The 20,960-nt window shown below is 38.2% G+C and overlaps 1 protein-coding gene and 1 long non-coding RNA gene across 8 annotated transcripts; one reads left to right on the forward strand and one right to left on the reverse strand.

Annotated features, from left to right (window-relative positions):
• Positions 1 to 638: 638 nt before the first annotated feature.
• On the forward strand, positions 639 to 14,038 carry LOC111325290 (uncharacterized). Of its 7 annotated transcripts, none has more exons than XM_088730605.1 (6): positions 639 to 865; positions 5,906 to 5,957; positions 8,765 to 9,118; positions 10,286 to 10,540; positions 11,428 to 11,752; positions 12,049 to 14,038. In XM_088730605.1, the coding sequence occupies exons 1-6, from the start codon at positions 839 to 841 to the stop codon at positions 13,550 to 13,552; spliced, it is 2,517 nt and encodes an 838-aa protein (XP_088586731.1). In that variant the 5' UTR covers positions 639 to 838; the 3' UTR covers positions 13,553 to 14,038. The 7 variants fall into 7 exon arrangements, with proteins under 7 accessions (XP_088586731.1, XP_088586732.1, XP_088586728.1 ...); XM_088730606.1 differs by having other exon boundaries at positions 8,768 to 9,118; XM_088730602.1 differs by lacking the exon at positions 639 to 865 and adding an exon at positions 3,235 to 3,327.
• A 3,858-nt stretch (positions 14,039 to 17,896) lies between these two features.
• Positions 17,897 to 19,626, reverse strand: LOC111325286 (uncharacterized). The gene is made up of 2 exons (XR_002694315.2): positions 19,347 to 19,626; positions 17,897 to 18,101 (listed from the first exon to the last, which is right to left on the reverse strand). It is a non-coding gene; the product is annotated as an uncharacterized LOC111325286 (long non-coding RNA).
• Positions 19,627 to 20,960: the final 1,334 nt, after the last annotated feature.

Below are 20,960 nucleotides of genomic sequence, written 5' to 3' on the forward strand. Positions count from 1 at the left end.
CGTTATTAACCCAGCGTGAGGTCAAGATGGCTGGATATTGGCCGAGTTCTATTGCATCTGTTGCCAATGTTTTGTTGCATTTTTATGGACCGAGACGAAGTCGCACGAGCCTAATATCTAGCCATCTTGACCGAAAAAGCTTAGCTGATAAAGGATTTATCATATTATGAAAAAAATATTTCGCTTTATTAAGAATAAAGAATGACTTGTTTCCTGCGAGAGCCGGGAAAGAAAGCCAACTGTGTTTGTAGCGTACCAAACTCACGAGACTGAGTTATTTCGTTTTTTTTTGTTTTGACTATCTTCTACCGCTTTTTGCGCTTCCGTCGTCGAAATTGTCCAAGAATTACGAACGTAGTTCTAATTCTGTCTTTTCATGTGCGGGATCAATGCGGGCAATTCCGAGCGGGCAAGATGGACCCATCTTGCCCGCTCAGGTAGCCAATTAGAACACAGGATTCGCTTCATCTTGTTCTAGGGCACTCTGAGCGAAGTGATAAATATTCATGTGAAACAGTTATAGGCTTACACACCACTTCATCACTCGACCCATTCCTCTAGGTTCAATTCCATCAGCTGCCATTTTCTGGTTTAATTACTTCTCCTGCCCTCAACTGTCTGTTTAAGTGCATACACTTGTACGCCCTGGAAACGACGAGAAAAGCGCAATGAAGAAGTTATAAGTGCTTTCGAAAACGCTACCGATTCTTTCTCATCTTTGAGCCATGGACTGCCTAAATAAGAATCCGAGAGTTTGAATTAGGCTGAAACAATTTTATTTCCCGATGACAGATGTGAAAACTATCGCATACGGATCTGTCAACACATTGACGAGGAAATGATTTGGGAAACGAAGACGTCTGCAGTGAGTATATGATCGTTTTCGAGCATTAAAAATTACTTATAAAAAACCTACGACTAAATAAAATAATTTCGTACTCTGAATTTCTTGTTTAGGGTGCGTGGTGCTTGTATCGAGCTTTCTGACACTAGGATCTGGTTAAGATCTTTGAAAGCATAAATGTCCTCCTTGACATAATAGTGGTGAAAAAATGATTCTATACGATATGTATTGTCTACTTTAATTTTTCAAAGATTTAAAAGAGGTGGAGAGAAATGTACTTTTGCGAGGCGATCAAAATTCGAGTGTAGAACACGACAAACAAAAAACTTGTGAAAAATGCATGAATTAAGATACGCCATCGACAATAAATGCATTAAAGCAATATGGTCTTTCCCAGGCGAACTGTATTGCTTCCATTCTGCGCAGTATTCTTCGATTTTCATTGAAAGAAAAGCGTTTTTGTGTACAAATGCGTTAACGAAATCTCAGCACGTTAAAACCTTTTGCTTTGTGTATGTAATGTGTAGCCGTTTGATAGAATATCGCTGAGTTCTTTCCAATGAAAAAGGGGTTGAATAATCGCACAGTTAGGGGGATCTAGCTGAGCGGAAATTAAACGGTACCTTTGTAATGCAAAACCACAAACATTACAATTGCTTTGATGTTTTCATAATCTCCAGACAAACAAATCAGTTCAAGAATCATTTACAAATCTGGAAAAGTTCGTGCAACTTTTCGTTGGTGATACCTTATTTCCACGTTATGCTGACCAAAACAGTCTACTAAGAGTACAGAAGATGGGTTTTCTATCATTTGGTTTTTGTACAATGATGGTGTAGCGGATTTACTTGAATTCTATTCTGTGCGCCACAAAAAGGGTATCTCAAATATTAAAACTCAAACTTCAAAATCAGTCAATGAAAAAACGAGTAGAGAATGACAAATGCACTATATTGTCTTATTCATTTTATTTTCTAGAATATGTACCGTTTCCTTGTCTACGCGCTTATCTACCATTCAGTTTGAAAGAAATGTAAAGCAAAAAGATATGAGTGGTAAAGAACCAAGTATCACTAATTATCGATAAAAAGACGGACAAAACAGTATCTAGTTGAGTAATATGCTGGCAATACTTCATAAAAATTACTCCCAAACATATTGCATCATTCTAGCAAGTCAGCACCTATGAAAATATCAAAACAGTCAAAATGAGCGGCCCGCACAGATCAAAATGCACTGATGGGATGCAGTGACCGAATGCACCGATATCTGTCAAGTGAATATGTTAGGTGAGACCGAATCGAGGAATGGATTATGTATTTATTTGAGGGTTCGTCAGACTAGTAGGTTTCAAATTGATTTGGCACACACGTTCTTTTCCATCATCACTACATTGTCCCACTTGTCAGACGCACATGTATTATAAATTGCTATTCTGTAAAATGTTCTAAATTTCGAATTTTTTGTCATTCTGAGTTCAGATTAGACACAGTCAAATTCCTAAAACTGAGAAGGTATATTTTTAATCAGTTCTTTTTAATTTCAAATGCTTATTTTCATAATGCCCAGATCGAACAAACATTTAGCCACTTTCACAGAGGCAGGTTCACTTAAATGCTAAGTTTTAACTTAATCAAAAACCCCCCAGGAGTCCATGCGAAAGTAGCACTTAATTGGATCAAGACATTATTTAAAAATATTCAAAGAAGTAAAATTTATAAATACAAAGAACAAGGGAAATTTGGCAATACTCCAAAATCTCAAAATACTTGCAAGTGAGTTATTAGAATATCCCACAGCCATGGGGTTGATATTTATCAACACAGGGGCAGTCATACGTAACGCATTCTAGCGATTCTAGCTGTGTAATGCTTAACCATGGTATATCAGTTATACCGGAACATGACTTAGCCAATTACTAAATATTTAAACATCTGATTTCGCAACTCGCCGTTTTTATTTAGTGTGCAAGGTAACAGGAAAAAATAGCCATAAAGAACGTTGGAGTTTGAACACATAATTTCTAGTGGCAAGCAGCTTTAATGTAAGGAGCTCGAGGAGTATTGTCGCTGAGGTCGGCAAAAATAATGCTAGTCTCATAATTACTTTATTCGCAAGCGCTCGCTCAAAAACCTAAAAAAGCTGAACGGAAGTACGAAGAGGGGACTGCCAAAGGCGAACGGAGTATAACATCACGCAGAGCATTGACAAAACCGACATACCTGGCCGCCCACATCGTCCTAACTATATTGATGCCGAAAAGGAAGGAAATAATTGGCAATCGTTAAGATATTTATCTCTAAATTATGACACAAATTGAAGACGTGCCGTAACAAGGGCAGGGTGACTCGGAAATCACGTACCTCTCTCTACTAAAGGAACCACAAGAATATATTCAACTTTGCAGAAAATGCTATCCCTACATTAAACTTGTATGTCGCATGAACTCCATGATGGATGTGAAGTTATGTCGTCAGGTACAGGTAGGTTATCAGAAAATTTCGTTTTAAGATCTTTGCTCCATTTATCTGGAAAAAAAACACTTTGAAGAATTAAACGATATCTCTTCGGCTTTAAGTAGACCTCAATGTTGGACTTTTGAGTTTAGATCTGTTATCCCGAGCTGGCCGGTCACATTCTATATGCGTTACTGTAATTTTGGTCGGTTTGAGTTATACAATTTTCATTGAATACCAAAGGGGTTTTATGTGACAGTGTAGAACGCCACCAATGTAAGCGAAGGAGTATTTAGTCATCATGTGTAAATGAGTGATGGTTTTTGCGTCTCACATACTTTTGTACCCTTCTACTAACCATTATACATTGGAATGAAAATTGATATCAATAGAATTTGCGTTAATCAGCTAGGCAGGCTATATGCTTGATGAATAGTGAACAGATTGTTTAAAACCGAACGAAATAAGACTCGTTGACCATGTGACGAGATATTTTTATCAAAACATGTAAACGATGTCAACCATACGGAAAGATACATTCTCCCATAAAAACCCTTTGTGCTGCCGATCACAAATATCTATTTCCTTGATTGATATCACTTATCATAAAAATCAGCAGTTTTCTTCACCAAGGAATGATAGGGTTATAATCTTCTAAGTATTCAGTACACGCTCAAGATTTTATTCCATCATGGACTGATTTCTCTTAATGTAGCAACACAATCAAAACAGGTAGGTGTCGGATATAGACGAAAAAGCGAACAAAAATAACTGAGAAGATTTGTTACGATATAAAACCAAATTCTCATGACTGATTAAAAAAAAAAAAAAAAAAAAAAAATTCTCATGACTGATTCTTTGAGCGACGCTTTGTGTTTCCTGCGGAGACTTTAATTTCTTCATCAAACATATCATTGTAAAGGTTCAAACCGAGCTAAGACTCAGAGGAAGTTTTGGACTTCCTGATCAGTTAAGTACAAGCAAATTTACCTTGGAACTGCTCCGTGTAAAATCGAAGGAATTTGCACAAAAGGGTCCATTAATCTTTTAGACCTTAGTATTCTTTATAAGAGAGGACCATCTCACTTAACAATAATTTATAACAACGTCTGGAAGATGGGAGAGGAAATTACAGCTATCCATTTCTACAAATTCCGGTGATTAATAATGAATCCACGAGCAGTAATTTTAATTTGCTGCTATGCAGAAAGGCAAAATCCACTGATATCGCAATGATATTATATTGCGCTTGAAAACATGTAAGCCAACAATTTGATTGTTTACTTTGGTTATTGAATGTTCAGCCAAATTTTTTTTGCCAATGTGAGATATTTCTCAGGTCGCGGACTTAGCGAGAACTTACGTACCGGAGAAACAGAGAGAAAAAAAAAATGCTTTAGTAGTTTTCTTTCTAAGCTCTTTTTGGTGATGAAGGGTTCTGTGTTAGAAAATTTGTTGCCTAAGAAAGATACTCGCCTAAAATATCACACAAAGATCTTCTGGGAGTTTGTAGTTTTGCGGAGAACTGAACTCTGACGAAAAATCGCAGCAGCTTGCATTTCATTCCTAGAGTATCATAGAAAGAAATTTTAGTCGCTTAGAATTAAAATCAAAATTCATAATAAAAGACATTTTGCATAATTTTTATTTTCTTCTTGTCGGTTACCCGGATATTGAGATCGAGCGGTTTTCGTGTCATCGAGAATTCATATACTGGAATATTTACGAAAGCCCTTCCTTTTGAAAAACCCTTTATTGGAAGCTTTTGTAGAGTTCCGCAATGATTTTAGCAATTTGAGGGTAAGTGCGATACGCTTCAGGCTAAATTTTACAACGCTTTTCGAGTGGGGCCCGCAATGTCTCGCTGGATGTTAACATGCTAAGTGTCTCTTGCAATTTGATTTTGTTTGCCTTTTGTGTTGTGATAATAGGCTGTGCCCAGTGTTTATTGCTGTCGACTCAAGACTGCAATTATTTCTTAGCATATTTGACAACTCGTTGGCTATATTAGGAGAACAGGTGATGTTTGAAAGCAGGTGGGAAAACGCTTAAATAAAATGTGGGTAGAAAACCAGAAAAATCTGCAAAGTTTACCTTAGTCTTAACGGGGCCTTACCACTTAAACACCTAGTATTCAAGATCATATCGATCAAGGCTCGTCGAAGAGCCTTAGAAAGCTTCTCATCGAGATCTCGCCGAAAAAAAAAGTATTTTTAAATTAAATTCGGACGAGATTTGACTCGATAGACCGAAGGCCTTTGAAATCGAACTTGTGACAGCTCTGCCTACTAAAAGCGCATTAAAATTAATGAAAATCACCATAAACTTCGCTTACCCGGACAGGCGAGTCAATTTAGAAGACAACGCTATCAACAACTTCAGATTCGGTCTTGTAGGTGTAATTGGACTCAGAGAGGGATTCAATTATCACTCAAGAGAAGGACGAAAGGGCTCAATGATCAGAATCCGCGATGATACTTTTAGATTCTTCCGGACTGTTTGCAAAAGTACGCTTAATTCATTTTCCTATACCAAAAACTAACCTCGAATGCGTCACATATTCTTTTCCAACTGTTTCTTAATCTAAATGTTTTTCTCTTACCAGATTACCCTTGTGATCCTTGTGCTGAAGCTAACCATGTCGGTTAGCAACGGCGGTAAGTTCAAGTGCGTTTGCCAAGTTATATCCTATCCAACTAATTTAGTTTGTCTCCGATTGAGGAAGCTACAAATAACATCTCTGGTGCGAGTGCTGTATAAAGCCTACTGAAGCACGCAATATGTAAACAAAAAATGGCGAAGTTTTTCGCCGATTTCGACGAAGATCAGAGAAAAAGAGACTGACATACTGCTTTTTATTTCCTATCTACAAAGTCTTAGAGCGATCGGGAAGCCAGCGCCTTGTCTATCTAGCTTTAATAGCTCTGCGTCCGAACGCAATAGGAATTCTGCCAATGAAATAATTGTTGTGTATGGTAAAAAGAGGGGGAAAATTACGACTTAAGGCATTGTGATACAGCTTTTGTGGTAAAATTTGCCATTCATTGAGTATTCCTTTTCTTGACCGCAGGCGTACATATAAAAGATTAACAATTACAATCTTACTTCATTGTGGAACGGAGACACGTCGTTTGTTCAATGAGGCATACAAATTTTGTTTGAAACGATCACAAGGCAAATATTGATGATGTTTTTTAAAAACCCCTTTAAGAAATGTATAATGTGCTAAGGCGATGCGAAAGTTAAATAAGCTGTAAGCTGCCATTATGAAAACAAGAGTGGTTAGCCTCAAGAAATCTATAACAAAAACAATCGCTTGTTTTACATACTGAAATATGTCATGCAGATATCACAGATGTCTGAACGTATCATGCAAAAAGAAAATTATGGGAACCCCTTACAGAGTGACTTCACCTCTAGCTGAGAGGAAAGGGAAGAACTCAAGAAACCGTCTTTCTATTTTCGTTTGCCTTATTATTATCAATTAGCCCTCTTTGTGTTATTTTTGTTATCACTTCCCGTGTAATGTTCACAAAGGAAGCTATTTTTTTGAAGGGACTCCAATAATTACTGAGTCAACATTTGTAAACGCGATTAGCCTTCGTCTCGATACTGACAAATCTGTGCGTGCTATAGTTTGTCCATTAATTAGAGGTAATAGTAAAACCTCCGTTTTTTTCATCAATTTTCCTTTTCGGTGTGAGCCAATTTCAAAAAGTTAACCCAAGCCAGAAACTTTAAGATTCCTCTTTGAAACGAACTTTCTATGAAAAAAAAGCTTTTCAATTTCGTGACTGACTATATTATTTTTAATACAAATAATAAAACTTCTCTACCTACTTTCCAAGAGGTTGCGATTTTCACATATTTTGAACGTGCCTCTAACTCGATGAAACTTCATTTTAAGTCCACGCTTTTTAATATTTCAAGGCTCTCGTAGCTCGACACACTTGGACATCTAATTAAACGTAAGGTTGTAGAAGTTTCACGACGTTTTCCCACAAGACCTATTGAGTCAGATCGAAAGCATAAACAGCACCTTTCATCATATATTTTTCATGGGAGACACGTTCTAAACCTCGCTGCAAAATGATTGAAGAATGAGGGCGCCAGATTGTCGATACCTTGTTGCAATGAATTATGGATCATGCCCGTTCGTTCAAGAGAATGTTTGAGAATTCTCCTCAAAGCAAAGATCACGAGAAAAGACTATCAAGTTATTCTTCGAATGACAAAAGACGGCGTGTAATTGGCTATGTAAAATTTACTTTGTGCTATATTTCTACCAACAGGTGTATACGTAGCTTGCAGTAATTACGGCAACGATCTGATCATCAAAGATAGAATACAAAATTGAAATGTAAAATAGATGCAAAGGCTTTCTTAACAAAGTCGCCCTAGCTAACGTCTTTTCCTTCCAACGTTATCAATTATAACCCGTACGTCTTACAGAGCCTGGAAGGAATATATCTTTGAGGAATGATGTTCCTTTAATCAGAACGGAAACCTATCATCTTTTTTATGATATGCTAGGATTTCTGTCCATAATTGGATGCAAATGTGGAATGAAAACACTGAGGTTTATTAAGATGGTTATTTGCAACCGCGTTAAAAGTGTATCAAAACAAACGCGGCTAAGAACCATAAAGAGAAAAAAAGATAAAAAACAAAGCAACAAAAATCATAATAAATGCACTTAAGATGCAACAAGATAAAGAATGAAAGGAAAAGTAATAATGATGATAAAAAGAAGCAAAAAGCAAGTTATAATCAAAATGGTTCAATAGCCATTTTTTAACTTTTCTGAACATTTGGTGGTTTTTCTCTAGCTTTGCAAGAAGTGCTTTGTAAATTCTCGTTGCTTATAGTTCAACGGAACAAAGTCCACTTTTTTTTATTAGCGTCAGGTTAAAATTTCTCGACTGTTATCATTTTAGGCCTTTCCAAAAATCGCCATAGCCTTAGAATAATCATAGCCTTAAAATCATCATAGCCTTATAAGAAAATTTGAGGTATCATTACTAAGAAAAAACTTTTTAACAAAATTTTTATTTTACTGGCAAATCTTCTTTTTCGCTGGTAGCAGAAATCAAATTGAACAAATCTATTCAGTGTGACAATGGCTTAATTTTCATTGACCTAACGCCGTATACCGTGAATCTTTGTTTCAAATTTACCCAACGAACACATATTCCTGTCTCTTGTACATGATGTTCCTCGTAAACCTATCCTCACCATTCATATTGTGTTTCGCGCGAGAAATGACGGGCATTCTCTCAGTCAGTAGAGTTCTAAGTAGAAACGCTTGTCATCTTCATGCCCTTAAAGTTTTCCAACATATAAGTCAATCTGACCCCTTTTTAACATGCGAAACGTACGTAAAGAAGGTTTCAATCGACTGTGATAACCTTGTAATACTATATATTGTAAGGTAATGGCGTAAAAAACTTCTCTTTCTTTCCAGAAGTTCGTGTCATAGAAGTTGGACGAGTAAACACTCAGGTGGTTTGTCAAGGAACCGAATTAAAGTTCAAGTGCCAAAACACCTCTCTTGCAATGGTCATCTACTCCGCTAGCTACGGACGCGAAGAAGAAGGGCGCATTACATGTCCATTTGGTAAAGCCCCTGTGGATGATTCAGTAATTCAGGCCAATGAAACAGACGACCAGACGTTGTGCGATGTAGTGGATGTTACCCCGCAGATAATGAAGCTTTGCGACAAGAAAAGGCGCTGTATTATTGACGTAAACAATGCAACCTACTATGGAAATCCTTGTAAAAAAATTTACAAATATGTAAAAATCATCTACGGATGTGGTAAGATTTTGTTGTAGTGAATTTCTATTGTTAGCTTTTGTTTTTTCTTTTTTTAGTTAAAGACACAGACAGTCCTGTTGTACATAAAACTAAACGGGAGTTTGTTGCTAAGAAACAGCAGTTCAGGGTTTCAAGACTTTGTTTGACGGTACGGGTGTGAGGAAAAGAATGATTTCATGGTTGTTTCTTGTTTTTTTCTCCCATTTGTTTATGTTTACAAAATCCGTTACAAGATCAGCAGTCTACACTTTGAGACAGAAAAATACTTCCAGGATGTATTTCAGTCAATTTTCAGGCAAAGAGGGATTTCATAATTTAAACAAATGTATAAAATGTTCAAAGTTCTTGCAAAGTTTGGAAAAATTATTGATGACCTGCCAATTACTCCTTTTGCTCCAGTACATCCATGAGACAGTTAAGGAACTCTTGCACATGTGTTGTTTGAGTATTAATTTAAGACATAGCGTGGCATGTCATTCTCTGACTTGAAGGATTTTTCAAACGTTTGAAAATCGAAAGAGAAGAAAGCGAATTGCACGCTCATAAAGCTTTTTTCCTTCCAGCTTTAAGAGCAAGTGTAACTGGTGTGCGTTTCTTTACTCTCTGTCTTTACATCTGTGCCCTTCTTTTCTTCTTATCTTGTTCTTTCTTTAGAGGAGAAATGGAAAACCAGGACTTATCCTCCGTACACCACCCCTCCTAGTTACGGCACCGATTCTACGTCACTAACAGTCACTAATAAAAAACCGAAAACACCTAAGCTAACACCCACACGTAAAAGAGTAACAACTCTGACTACTCTAAGGAAAAAAATCACAAACATCACAGTGAGGAGGAGTCGAGCACGTACGCCTAAACCACCGCATTCAACAAAGCGCACCACCACACCAAAAACTCCTTTAAAGACTACTTCTAAACTGTCTACTCTTTCCTCTACTGAAATGCCCACGAAAAGGCCAATAACGTCAGCTAAAATGACAAAAACAGTGACACCTACAACTGTCAAAGATACCACCACTAAACCCCTAACGGTAAGTAAAGGTGTTGAAACAGTAAAACCGAGCACTACAGTGCCGAAATCTGATGCTAGTGTCTCAGTAACTAATCCTTTAGCCTCGACAAATCCACCTAATGAACGAGACAAACAATCTCCAACCACATCCACAGGTACACTCATCACAATACCAGTCAACGATACCAATTACACATTACCAAACAAGACACTGAATACCTTATCAAACACTGCACGACCAAGCAAATTGACCATAACGCCCACAGGACGTTCATCCGATGACAAAACTCAACAAAGCCCCTCACCCGAGACTGCTTTCAGTTCTGCACCGGTGGTCATGGGACAAGCAAGCCCGGAAGTCGTCATGGGGGTAGCAGGTTCACTTTACCTTTGGTTTCTCCACATGAAAGGTCAGCTTCACGTGGTTGCTTTTGATTCACACAAAATTGCAAAGCATTTATTCGTAGGAAATTTTTTCTTTGTAACTGAGGGATGCCACTCTCAATATGCCGCTCTAAACTAGTAATGAGCTAACGAGGACCCAAGATTGTGTTGTTGTCAACTAGTAACATATGTCTCACTGCTTAAAAAACACGTCAATGCTGATACTAGGGACTTTTAGCAGTCAGGACGGCAATGCTACGGAAGATGTCGATTAAAAAATGAGTTTCTACTGGAATTTCGAAAATGGCTGCATGTGTTTACCGTCTCATAGGGCGCCGGACCTCAATCTCAACATAACGCATAAAAGAAGCGTTGACTTCCAAATGTAGATTAAAATAATTTGCCGTCGCGGTTTCGCTTCGCAGACGACGCAAATTTTGGTGATTTCACGCTGTTGTTTTTGCAAAGGACGGCTAAGAAATGTACAAAGTTTTAAAACGCACGTGCTGGGCTATTGTTCTGCCAATTAGATCTATTGTTTTTCCACGTTCTCGTTGCAATAGCTGCCGTAGTTTGCTTAAAGTCCCTACTGAATGTTTCACGACGGTACGAATCCTTGAATTGAGGAAAGTCTCTCTCTTTTGTCGGAATGCGCTTGAGCAACAATATCACATTAAAATTGTTGTACTCTGGAATTGGTCATAAGCCTCGAAAGAATGACTAACCGATGTTTTGGAATGAGAAAAATCCTCCCTTGGTACCTCTTAATTGAGACTCTTTCAACGTAACCATGCTAATCGTCACTTAATGAGGAGTAACGCAATCTTAGTATATTGCTTGATATTATAATCTGAGTACTTTAACCAAGCATATCAAAATAATGAACATTTTTTTTCAAAATTACAATTTCCAGAAAACCAAGCAACCTATACTACAGTCTTCATTCTGAGCGCTTTGGGAGCAGCCATAATTATGGTGGCGGCAGTAGCTTGCTTTTTAACCCTTCATAAAAAGAAGGAATTTATCAAACTAGACGTTATGCATAAACCAAAGAGATTTATTGGGTTTCCCAAGGAATCAGGGACAAAGAATCAGAACGGACATGTTCCTGAAAAAGTTGATAAGCCAACAGATGCAGAGGAAGCCCCAGATGGGATAATGGTTCAGAAAGGACCGGAGGTGGTCTTCACCGCACACGATGTTAATAATCACGTTCCTAAAGAGTTTAACATTGACAGGTGAGGGTAAATTGGGGATCAGTGGCTAACAAGTAACTACCAATGCTCAATTGCTTTCATAGAAAAATTTCAACTGCAAAACAATGTTTCGGTGATTCAAGTGCGGAGAGTTATTATGGCGTTACCAATATTCTTGAAACATTTAATGATAGTTGAGATATCTCCGAAATTTCCGAGCAACCTTCTACAACTCACCCCATGCACTGAGGAATCAAACTCTTACGAAACTAGGTCTGCACCTTAATCTTAGTTGAAACTCACACTAAAATGTATTTGATTCTCCTAATTTACAACAGGTATCCTGGGACAGAAAACGGATCAGTAAGCAAAGAAAATGAGCCAGGTATTCATGTCAACCCGATGTTTAACAACAATAATTACAAACTTTTTAGCTCTGTAAATGGTACAAACCAAACAAATCCGCTTGCCAAAGAGACAGTCAACAGTCTACCGTCAACCCCATCTAGAAGTCGGAACCTAAGTGAACCCAGAACAGGACCAGCACGGCAAGGTAGAGCAAATAGCACTGGTAACGTATCTAGGAGTCACGAAAGGCACCACAGCCAACTTATGTCTGATTATCAAGAAGAGAGGGCGCGAATACCTCGACACCTCAGTGCCGGAAATGTATCGCATCAGCACCGTCATATGGTCTCTGAACATGCTTCGCATCCTCAGTCTCCGGCTAGGACACTACCCCGTCAAAGACCTTCCACTGGCCATGTGCTGTCTAGCCATTCCCCCGTGCGTGATCCTAACCAGTGGCACCAAGCGACACAACCAACATATACAAGTGGAATGTCTACTCCGGGGATGATAAACAGCACATCACAGCAACATTCACCGGCCAGATCAGTTTCAGGGGGAACTTTGTTAAGTCAGAGCTCCACCTTGAATAGCAGGCAGCAAAGTCCGGGCATTGGGCAGCTATCACCCTCTAGAAACCCACAGCATAGCCCTCTTGATCACTCGCTGAGGGATGCCGGACCAGGAACGCTTAACAGGGATGGAGAGCCAAAATACCAAGGAAAATCGCTTTCAATAGCCCCTGGAGAGCACCAAGTCGCCCCGCACAATTCATCGCCTTATCAACGATCCAACGTGGGTCTAAATTCTCCTATGAAAGTTTCCAGCTCCTCGAACGCGCCATTGGGGCTTGGTAGCAGCACTGGATCGCACAGTCCCTACAAAGCTCAACGAAACACTCCCACATTAAACAGGAAATGGAGTGAGGAAAAATCAGAAAGCGATGTTGTTCCAAATATAACAACCAACCCAAATTACATCAACACACCTGGCGACGTATGGTTAAAGAACAACGATCCTAACACGGGGCAGAAGGATGCAACAGGAAGAGGTTTAAGCACTGACCAAAGCAGTATGCAAGGTGGTATTCTCCAGCACAGAAGAGAGTCTGCTGAAAAAAGCTCCTTGCAAGAGCAATTTTCTTCTCAAGGTACGATGCGTGCTACTAGCATGGGAGAGCTTCTTTCTCCTCTAGATGCCTTGCCAGATACGTACGCAAATAGTACAAATTTGCGTTTATCTGACAGGCATTCTTATAGCAATACTCGAGGAACTTCATCTTTTCACCCTTCTTCTCCTCAACCCCCGGAGCCACCAGACAGTTCCGATGATGATCTTTATAGTATCGTAGCTAAAGGTACCTATACTTCAGCGGTACCTGATCCTAACTTGAGACACACCACTAGGGTTACGTCTGCTGGAAGAGAAGGTAAAAGCAGAAGTAAGCACGTATATGTAGTTGTACCCTCAGGTGATGGTTCGACTGCGGTGTAACTTGACTTTAAGCCAATGGATACGAAGAGGAGATAATACGCAGCTGACGCAGCTAAAGCCCTTTGAAGAGGAAGAGGATGTTGATCATCGTGTCAAGCTAATTATAGTAACTATTGCTAATATAAAAATTTAAGGTGCAGTATTGGCTGGAGACATTCGCTGTCTGTGTGCTGGAGGACTCAGTCCGATATAGGTCTTGGATCGCTACTGGAAAGGAAAGCTCAATTAGACATAATTTAATGCATGTTTTTAGAGTTATCGTTATTTCTTTATATCTCAAAGTGTATTTTTCTTATTCACTGTCGATCATTTCCAAGTTCTCCGGGGGTCGAGGTATTTTCTCTGACTTTGACTTACACTTTTCTTCGGACTTCTTCTCCTGTTTCTCTCACTATTGAGCTGTTCTCTTACACTGATCAACATGACAATGTCTTTTTGCTTTACTTCAGCGATAGAAAACGCCTGTGATAGAAATGTTGACGAACTCCAACCAAAAAATACCGAAATTTCTGTCTTCGATAAAATTTTGGAACTTCCCCGATTCTTCTTCGGAAAACGAGAAGGAAAACTGCCAACAGAACAAAGCTGATCATGAAATCAAAGGGTGAAATTCATTGTAGACAAGCTAGGTACATTATGTCTAGCAAATGACATGTACCGCTCTGCCCTAAAATAACTAACCCTTCGTGACAAGTGTACAAAGCAACCTTACCACACACCAGACAACAGTTACCAGGAACCGATTAACAATAATCACCGGTGACATTAACGTAAAGTTGACAGGACAACGGAAAAGAAGACCAAATGGTGAGTCACTCAACTTGAAGGTGAAACTTGAGATATATTGACTCTCTAAACAAACATATAGTAGACATTCATCACCGCATTGGACTGAGTCTTCCAGCTGGATACAGGAAGCTTAAATTTATACGTCAGAATCAAAAGGTCAAGAGGCAAGTTTTCGCCAGTTACGAAACGCCTAGTGCTGTTATAAAGATACCTTTATATCGTAAGCGAGATTTGTTGTCAAAAGGTGATGGGATTTTTCCAGCTTCGCAGCCGGTGACTTGGTTGACTTCTTTGACTAATTCGAAACGATCATTGCTAAATGACAATTTTATTCAGATCTAACTAACTCGGCTTTAGGATTCGGATGGAAGGTCATTCCATGCTAAGCCGATGACTTAATGCTTCTACGAGGTGACAGTGTTGCTTTGTTGAATGGAGTTTAGATATCATATTACACAATGGTAGGATTTTGAGCTTTGCTGCAAGCAATTCACACATTAGAGCGTTGTAGCCTGATACTACTTTTTTTTACAGTAGTTTCATCTTTTTCATATACCGAGGAAGGGAAAATTGGGACTGAAATTCATATTACTTTATACAACATTAGAGCTGGGCTAAACAACATTCGCTTTGTTAGGGGTTTTAATTCATGGGAGGAACGGGAACTGGCTTTTGTATGTTACTAAGGAAAATCATCGGATGTTACCACACTCTCTTTCATTCATTCGATCGTTTGCACAAAAAACCTGGGTCTTACCGACACAAACAGCGTGAGTTCTAACATTGTAGTTTCTCTTAACGTATAGTTTCGTTGTGGGATTAAGAGGGATTACGTGCCGTTGTAGCTTTTTCTTTGTTCGTATCCCATTATGCAATGATCATATCTGTTACCTGCTCAAGGCTGGCCCTTGCGATGTAAGGGTATTTTGATAATGAGTAAAGAACATCGCCCTTAATTTAATTGTCAAGGTTTCAGATATTTAGAATTCCAGTGCTCTCTCCTCATAGAGACTCTACGTCCTTTTTTGCCAAAACTTTAGCAAAGAGTACGAAGAAGAATCAGTGGGTAATAAAAGAGCCCTTTTTCAGTTTTCGGGTGTGGTAGCTACAGAACAGTGTATTTAAAGAAACGGCTGTCAAAAACAAAACGGCTTGTATTTCGGGATGAAAGTATCTTTTCTGATGCTCAAACAGGTCTGCAATGTGTTTTTGTAAACCCTTCTGTGTGCCTGATTTCAGAGCATGTTTCTAGGTGTTATTTAACGTCGAAGAAACCGGACTCGGTCGAAGAAAAGTTAGATTCCTTCAAAGCGTTTGCTACACAATCCTAATCCTGTACAGATTGCAGGCCTGTCTCTGAGGCAGCAGCTTCATCCACAGGTTCCATTGTTGTGCAGCCGTGCCATCATAGGAGCGAAAGCCTGGAATAAAATTTAGGGACTGGGAATATATTTAGCTGTAAATTGAGAAAAAGTGAATGTATAAAGCCCTACTCGTCATTCAAAGAGATCAAACTGTCTGACAAGTCTGGCGTTTGGTCTTGCATGCATGGCGCATTTGTAGAGACAGAAGGAACTTAAAATCATGTTTAACCGTACGTCTAATTGATGATACGATTTAATCGTCTAAGTGATGAGGCGTAGCAAACTTGTAAATGCAGTCGAACGTCGATTATCCGGACAGGTGAGGACTGGGCTTAATAGCTAGAACTGGATAATCGAAAATATGAATATTAATAAGCCAAAAATATAACTGAATACGTAAGAATTAAAGGGAATTCTCAATTCATTGTATTTACGACAACAAGCACTCGGCGACAACAACGTTTTACGACCCTGAAATGCTTACGTAGATCAGTTTGGTTCAAGCTGCTACAATGTGTGCGCGTCGCAAATTATATCATTCTTTGAAGCTGTTAATAGCGTCAATATTGTCTCAGTAGATCTGTTTTGTCTGATGGGAAAAAGTTCTCATGGGTTTCGAATGTGACGATTTTCTTCATACTTGATCACACCAAATTAAAGCAAGACTGACCCTGGATATACAGCTTATTAATCGATTGGGACAAAAGTCGATTGATAAATATCAATATCAGTACCGAAGTATGCAAGAAATGATTAGTTCATTCCAGTTTTTTTTCTAAAGTTTGCCGCAGAACAGAAACAACAAACTAAGATAACAGTTGACCTGCACGTAACGCAAAGTATTGTAAGATAAACTGACAGTTTTCTATTGTTAATTATTACAAACTTGATCATTGGATAATGCAATTCAAGAATTTTTATTGGCTTAGCCATTATGGTATATGAGCCAATATACCATAATCTAATATCTGTACATTGTAACATCCGGTTTCTTCTTAAAAAATTAAGTCGAGAAGATTTGTCTAATATCTTGGGGGAGTTTTTTTAATAAAACAATTATTCCACTCGTGCTTGCTGGATATGAGATGATTATAGCCAACGAGGCGCTACGCGCCTCGTTGGCTATCTATCATCTCATATCCAACGCGCGCTCGTGGAATAATTGTTAACTAGATTCATTGACGCCCTGTACAAAGAGTACATAGAGGGTCCATAAAGTCTGAGACAGACAAAAATGGAAAAGCCGGAAACAACTACCAGTTACAATTAGTACTAAAAACTACTGCTGTTACGCCGCAAAACGTAATAATCGCCACAAAATGTAATACTGACGCAAAATGTAATAACAATCGCCGCAAAATGTAATACTAACGCAAAATGCAGTAACATCGACGCGAAATGTAATAAATCATGTTAGAAAAGTTATTACATTTTGCGTTAAGTTATTTATAACATTTTGCGTCGATATCATTACATTCATTTTGCGTTAGTGTTACATTTTGCGGTGATTGTTATTACATTTTGCGTCAGTATTACATTTTGCGGTGATTTTTACATTTTGCGGCATAACAACTACGTGCATTAGTATTTCAAGGGAGAAGTCATCACTTTGTGGAGAAATGCTCTTCAATCAATTTCTATTATCTTATTCCATTTTATGCTCATTTTCATTTATTCATTTATTTCATTCTCGATGAGTCTGGTTCCTTCTATTATTTTGTCCTTTCTTTGTGAAGCGTTTCCCTTGTCATAAATCCAGTCTCTGAGAGCCGATAAAGCTGATCACAGACTATGGTACGAGGAAAATTTTTGGGTTTTCCCCTGTCGAACCGATTTTTCCCTGTTTAGTTTCGGTTGGCTGAAGCAATTCTTCGTAACATTTGAGCCTAATGGCAAGCAAGCCTTCCTTGGAAAGAAAAATATTTTATCAGTGAACGCACTTAAATTTCGCGAATTTCTCTTCTTACTGATCGCCTCAAATATTTTCCCCACCATTGTGAATCTATATAGAATAGTTTCTACTTACAAATCAACTTTCAGGTCATCACTAATTCACCTAGCATAAACTGGGAATGGCGCCCACTGAGACTAGATCTTCCCAATTGAATAATGCTCGTTTATCGCTGTTGATCGCGGCCTTATGATTAAATATTATGTTCAGTTTCATAAGAACGAAAGAAGTAATCAGAACTAAAGCCAAGCATTTTATTAATTTCACAGGAAGGTTTTATACTGCAACCTAAAAAACTTCGTTTTCAGCAATAAGCGATCCATGTTGTAGGTTAATTTTCCATCTTTTACTGATTTATATTCTGCAGTCTTTCCTTTTTCCATTTGCAAACATCGTTCATGGTAGCACACATGTTTCTGATATCCCTCTGGACATTACTTGATTTCTGCAATTGAGTAAATACAGTTCATTCTGTAGGGGAAGCGAGTCAGTTCGATCGAAGGTTGTTTCGATCGAAACCAAAGGTCAGTTTGATCGAAGACAAGAGTCAGTTTGATCGAAGACAAGAGTCAGTTTGATCGAAGACAAGAGTCAGTTTGATCGAAGAGTAAATGATAGTAGTATATGTAGTAGCGATTCAAGGAAAAGAAGCGATGTCTTGCGAGCTTCTTGCGAGCTAATAAAGAATAAAATTTGAAGAACCATGATGCGAACCATGAGCAAATATTTTCCATCATTTTACCAAATGCGCGTGGAACATAAAGAATGGTCGCGTCTGTTTTCTGTTAAAGCAAATCATGAAAAGCCGACTCTGAGGAACAAAGCGTGATAACTGTATCAGGAAATATTTTTAAACAGATTTGATAAATAGTAAGTTCAATACACTTAAGCAATAGTTACAGTCTTCGATAGAACTGACTCTTGTCCTCGATCGAATCGACTTTATCGATCGAAACGACCTTCGATCGAAACAACCTTCGATCGAAGTGACCTGCATTCCTGTAGGGTTAGCTCGTCGGCATATTCACATGACTTTTGTTCCTAACGCTAATACTTCTTAATTAAAATGCTAGGCTAACTCTTTTCCTTTCGATTCGTCATGTTAATCAAATGAAGAAAACTCTTACGTTATCGTGATTATCAAAAGCCAAAGCTTTTTTCTTTCTTTTTTTCTTTCGTTATTTATGTCTGTTTTTCAGTCATACTGCCTTTTCTTTTCTTTTTAAATTTTCCTTCCACTGCCAAATTTGTTTACTCCGAGTTATGGCTAAGCCAGGTGGTGCTTAGTGATCATATTTTAAGAACAATAAATCTAACATGAGTCGTTCACGAAAGAGCTAAAAGAGAAAGAAGATTTTACTTTCAGAAGGGTTCTCTGAGGCTGAAACAATTTAAATGCACGAAATAGTATCACTATCACATTTTCCTCATTCCTAAGATATAATGGCAGGGACAGTTAGTTCGGTCCCTTTTTGTCCAGCTACAACTTTCTTCTCCCCAATTGTGAATGCCAAGATGTCCATGTAAAAACTCAAATATAATTTAGTTAATGCCTTTTAGTGTTATCGATGACCCGGCCCCATTAACAGCAGCAGATTATGAAGGGGTTCGATGAACGTTATGATTTACTCCTTTTCTAATTCTAAAACACATTTTTGAAAAAGATCACAAAAAAACAAATGAAATTTACCAAGACAGATGATCTCTTCCCGGCATTAAAGTCGGGGTCCAGACCGAAAAGTGCCTCTGTTTCGAACATCAAACCGGCTGCTAGCAGAATACAAAATATTGAGATAATAGTCTTGCTGTCCATTTCTGAAGAAAGTGAAAGATAAACGGCTATAACCTTGAATGAGTGTCCGTACACGAGCTCAAATTTATAGCGGACCCTAGCACATAATGAGTTAAGTAAAACTCAAAGAAATACCCTCAAAAGAGTTCTTCTGACGCCAACATTGTCTACGCGTGGGGTTAATTTTATCCCAACAGCCGCCCTTCGAGACAAGGTCAAACTGTAGGTTAAGAGTAAAAGCATTAGATGCCAAAAAAAGACTAAAATAAGTTAACATGCATTTTTTTATTCAATCAGTGATAAAATACTGATAACTATTATTGCGATGTTTTTGTTGAGAAACGTTTCATTTTCGATGATATAATAACACACAGAAATAAAAGGAAAAAAAAAACCGGTTTCCGTCATTACTTTAAAAACACGAGACGGTTGATAAAGTAGCATTAACTTCCCAAAATATAAAAGCAAAACAGCAGCAAAAGAGTGCTTTGGACATCTGTTCGGTACTTACGTAAATATGTCTCTAATTGATGTACCACTAATTTTCACGTCCAAATTAACATTCAAAAGAGTTATTTCCTTAACCCCACTTCTAACTGGTGACAGTTTGACGGAAACTGAGAAAGCCCACAGACATGACGCCTGCCTTCCAAGGAAATTAGCTTAGAGCGTTCCCAAAACCACTTATCATTGTAATACATTGTAGTTTCGAATTTTTTTATATCAGGTTTGATTTCATCGGCATTTTGCTAGCTTTAAACGACTTGGACTTTTGCTCTTATCCACGAACCTTACATTGGCTTTAGCTATGAAACACAGCTATCTTGAGCCGTCTTGAGTTTTATTTTGCATTTCAAGAGGCAATCAAAATCAAGGAGTGCAACGTTAGCTTCAAGAAAGTAGTTATCACTCTAGAAGCAGTCGCATATCAAAATTGAAGGTTTTTTTCTTTGCGAAACGTTTCTTAGCCATATTTATACATTCAAAGTAAATTGCTATTGGATCTTAACTATCAAATCAATGGTTATCCCAAAATTTAAAAGAAAGAAAAGAAGTTATGAGGTTTTGAGGGGTTAAAAGTATAAATAGCTTCCATCTTGAGTTTTCTTTCTTCAGGAAAAAGATATCTTAAGGGGTGACGATGTCGACCGCCTAGGTATAGAAAAGATCGAGGAAACTTCTTTCTAGTTAAGTTTACCAAAGTAATATTACACGAAAGAAAATAGTAATAGTAATAGTAATCAAAGTTTAATGTCTTAACGTGGGGCGTGGTTACCCATATTGCCCGAGCCAGAGGCGCATGTAAGGTTCTACTTTTAACTTTCAAAGCCATTCACAAATCCGCATCGTCCTATATCAATGATCTTGTCAAAATTAAGCCTTTAAATTCGAGATATGGACTGCGTTGTAATGACGGAATACTGCTATCTTACCCGAATTTTAAAACTTTAAAAACTCTAGGCGACCGTTGCTTCGGCGACGAAACTCTGGAATGATTTACCTTCGGAAATT

The sequence above is a fragment of the Stylophora pistillata genome, chromosome 8 (assembly GCF_964205215.1).
Source record: "Stylophora pistillata chromosome 8, jaStyPist1.2, whole genome shotgun sequence".
Classification (NCBI taxonomy): domain Eukaryota; kingdom Metazoa; phylum Cnidaria; class Anthozoa; order Scleractinia; family Pocilloporidae; genus Stylophora; species Stylophora pistillata.

Excerpts from the sequence above, each read along its gene's own strand:
- LOC111325290 (XM_088730601.1), top strand. The coding sequence starts at position 3,286 with ATGAACTCCATGATGGATGTGAAGTTATGTCGTCAGGTACAG. Across the intron at positions 9,119-9,772 it reads AAAAATCATCTACGGATGTG|AGGAGAAATGGAAAACCAGG; the intron begins GTAAGATTTTGT and ends TTCTTTCTTTAG. Across the intron at positions 10,541-11,427 it reads TTGGTTTCTCCACATGAAAG|AAAACCAAGCAACCTATACT; the intron begins GTCAGCTTCACG and ends TACAATTTCCAG.